Genomic DNA, 1,497 nt, shown 5'->3' on the forward strand with positions numbered 1-1,497 from the left:
TCCTTGGAAAAAGAACAATAAATTTATGAAATGCATAAGAGTTATCAGAATTTAGAACTTGGAAGAAACCCATTTCTAACAAATTAAAAATAGTTGGAAAAGTGTGTATGGTGGGGCCCCGAAGTTTTGGACCATCCCATCATTCCCACATGCGATGGGATTTCCTTGTTGCACAAGGCAGCCAGACTTTCCTAGTAGAAAAAAAAAACCGTAGAAGAGCCCATAAGAAGACTTCTCATTCACTCCATTTTGCCCTCTAATTTCTAGCTTAGTGTCCCAATTTCACCAAAAACCATTTCACTTTTCAGCCTTTCTAAGTCTTCATGCACCGAATAACGTAAAAACACCGCTCCTTACCAAGGTACAAACTCCTCTCTTCCATCTCTCACAGATTTCCTCCCAAAATCTCTCCTCTCCTCTGTCTACGAAATCAGTATTCCTCATCTCAGCGGACAAAAGACTTCCAGCAATCGGATTCACGGCCATGTCGATAAAAACGAACCGTTTCAATCCTCAAATTACAGCACTAACCATATTCTTTGTAGTCGCCACTGTTGCATATCCCATCAGCAGCTTGGAATCAAGGAAGCTTGACGAGAGCATTGCGCCAGGAGATCCAGGCGTCAAGTGTAACCCATCATGTATACCAAGTCCTCCACCACCGTCGCCTCCTCCGCCATCGCCTCCGCCGCCATGTCCACCACCACCGGAGCTGCCGCCACCTACACCAAAAAAGCCGCCAACCAAGTACTGTCCACCGCCACCTAGTCCGCCATCCTTTATATACATAACTGGTCCACCAGGGAGCCTATACCCTGTTGACCAAGATTTTGGTGGTGCAAGCCGGAATTTGGAAGTGGGGTTATTGGGTTTGGTTTGTGGATTCTTGATCCTTGTTGCTTTTTGAATGGGATACGGATTTGGAAATGGAGGGTCCTAGGATCTTGTGCGATAATTGGATATAGTAAGTACAAAGTTACTTTTTCTTCTTTTAATTTTAGGACAAGAAAATTTGTTTTTGTCCAAAGAAAAACTTGTTAGGACCTACTAGTTTTTGTACTTGCTGTATCTCCATATTGTTCATCAATAATAGCAATTTTAATGATTTTCCCTTATGATTTTCGATTGTTATATCATTTTCTTCTTGAAACAAAATGGATCAAATTAAGCTCGAAAGAATAAGGTCTGTTGTAGTTCTGGTAATGGATCCCTGATTCCAGAATGAGCAGAGCTTTAACATTGAAAACGACGAGTTACTTTATGTGGGAATCGTGGATGAAGGGTCCAAGCAGAGCAGAAGCAACGCCACAGCTAGCGTCTCCACCGCCGTTATTCATTAATTGGTGACGCTCTCATGTTCGACTTTAATTAAACACGTGGCTTACTCATGTAACATGTTTCGTGGATTCCTACTCCTGCTTGACCTTTCATGTTGCAACTCACCCCATCAATAGGCACTCTTGTTACCTAACTTTTGTGGCTATAATTCTTCTTAAG

The 1,497-nt window shown here is 42.3% G+C and overlaps 1 protein-coding gene across 1 annotated transcript; it reads left to right on the forward strand.

Annotated features, from left to right (window-relative positions):
- Positions 1-240: 240 nt before the first annotated feature.
- Positions 241-1,115, forward strand: LOC18609766 (uncharacterized). The gene has a single exon (XM_018114533.2). It carries the CDS (start codon positions 485-487, stop codon positions 905-907), a length of 423 nt encoding a protein of 140 aa, XP_017970022.1. The 5' UTR covers positions 241-484; the 3' UTR covers positions 908-1,115.
- Positions 1,116-1,497: the final 382 nt, after the last annotated feature.

This window comes from Theobroma cacao, chromosome 2, assembly GCF_053813885.1.
Source record: "Theobroma cacao isolate CCN51 chromosome 2, ASM5381388v1, whole genome shotgun sequence".
Classification (NCBI taxonomy): Eukaryota; Viridiplantae; Streptophyta; class Magnoliopsida; order Malvales; family Malvaceae; genus Theobroma; species Theobroma cacao.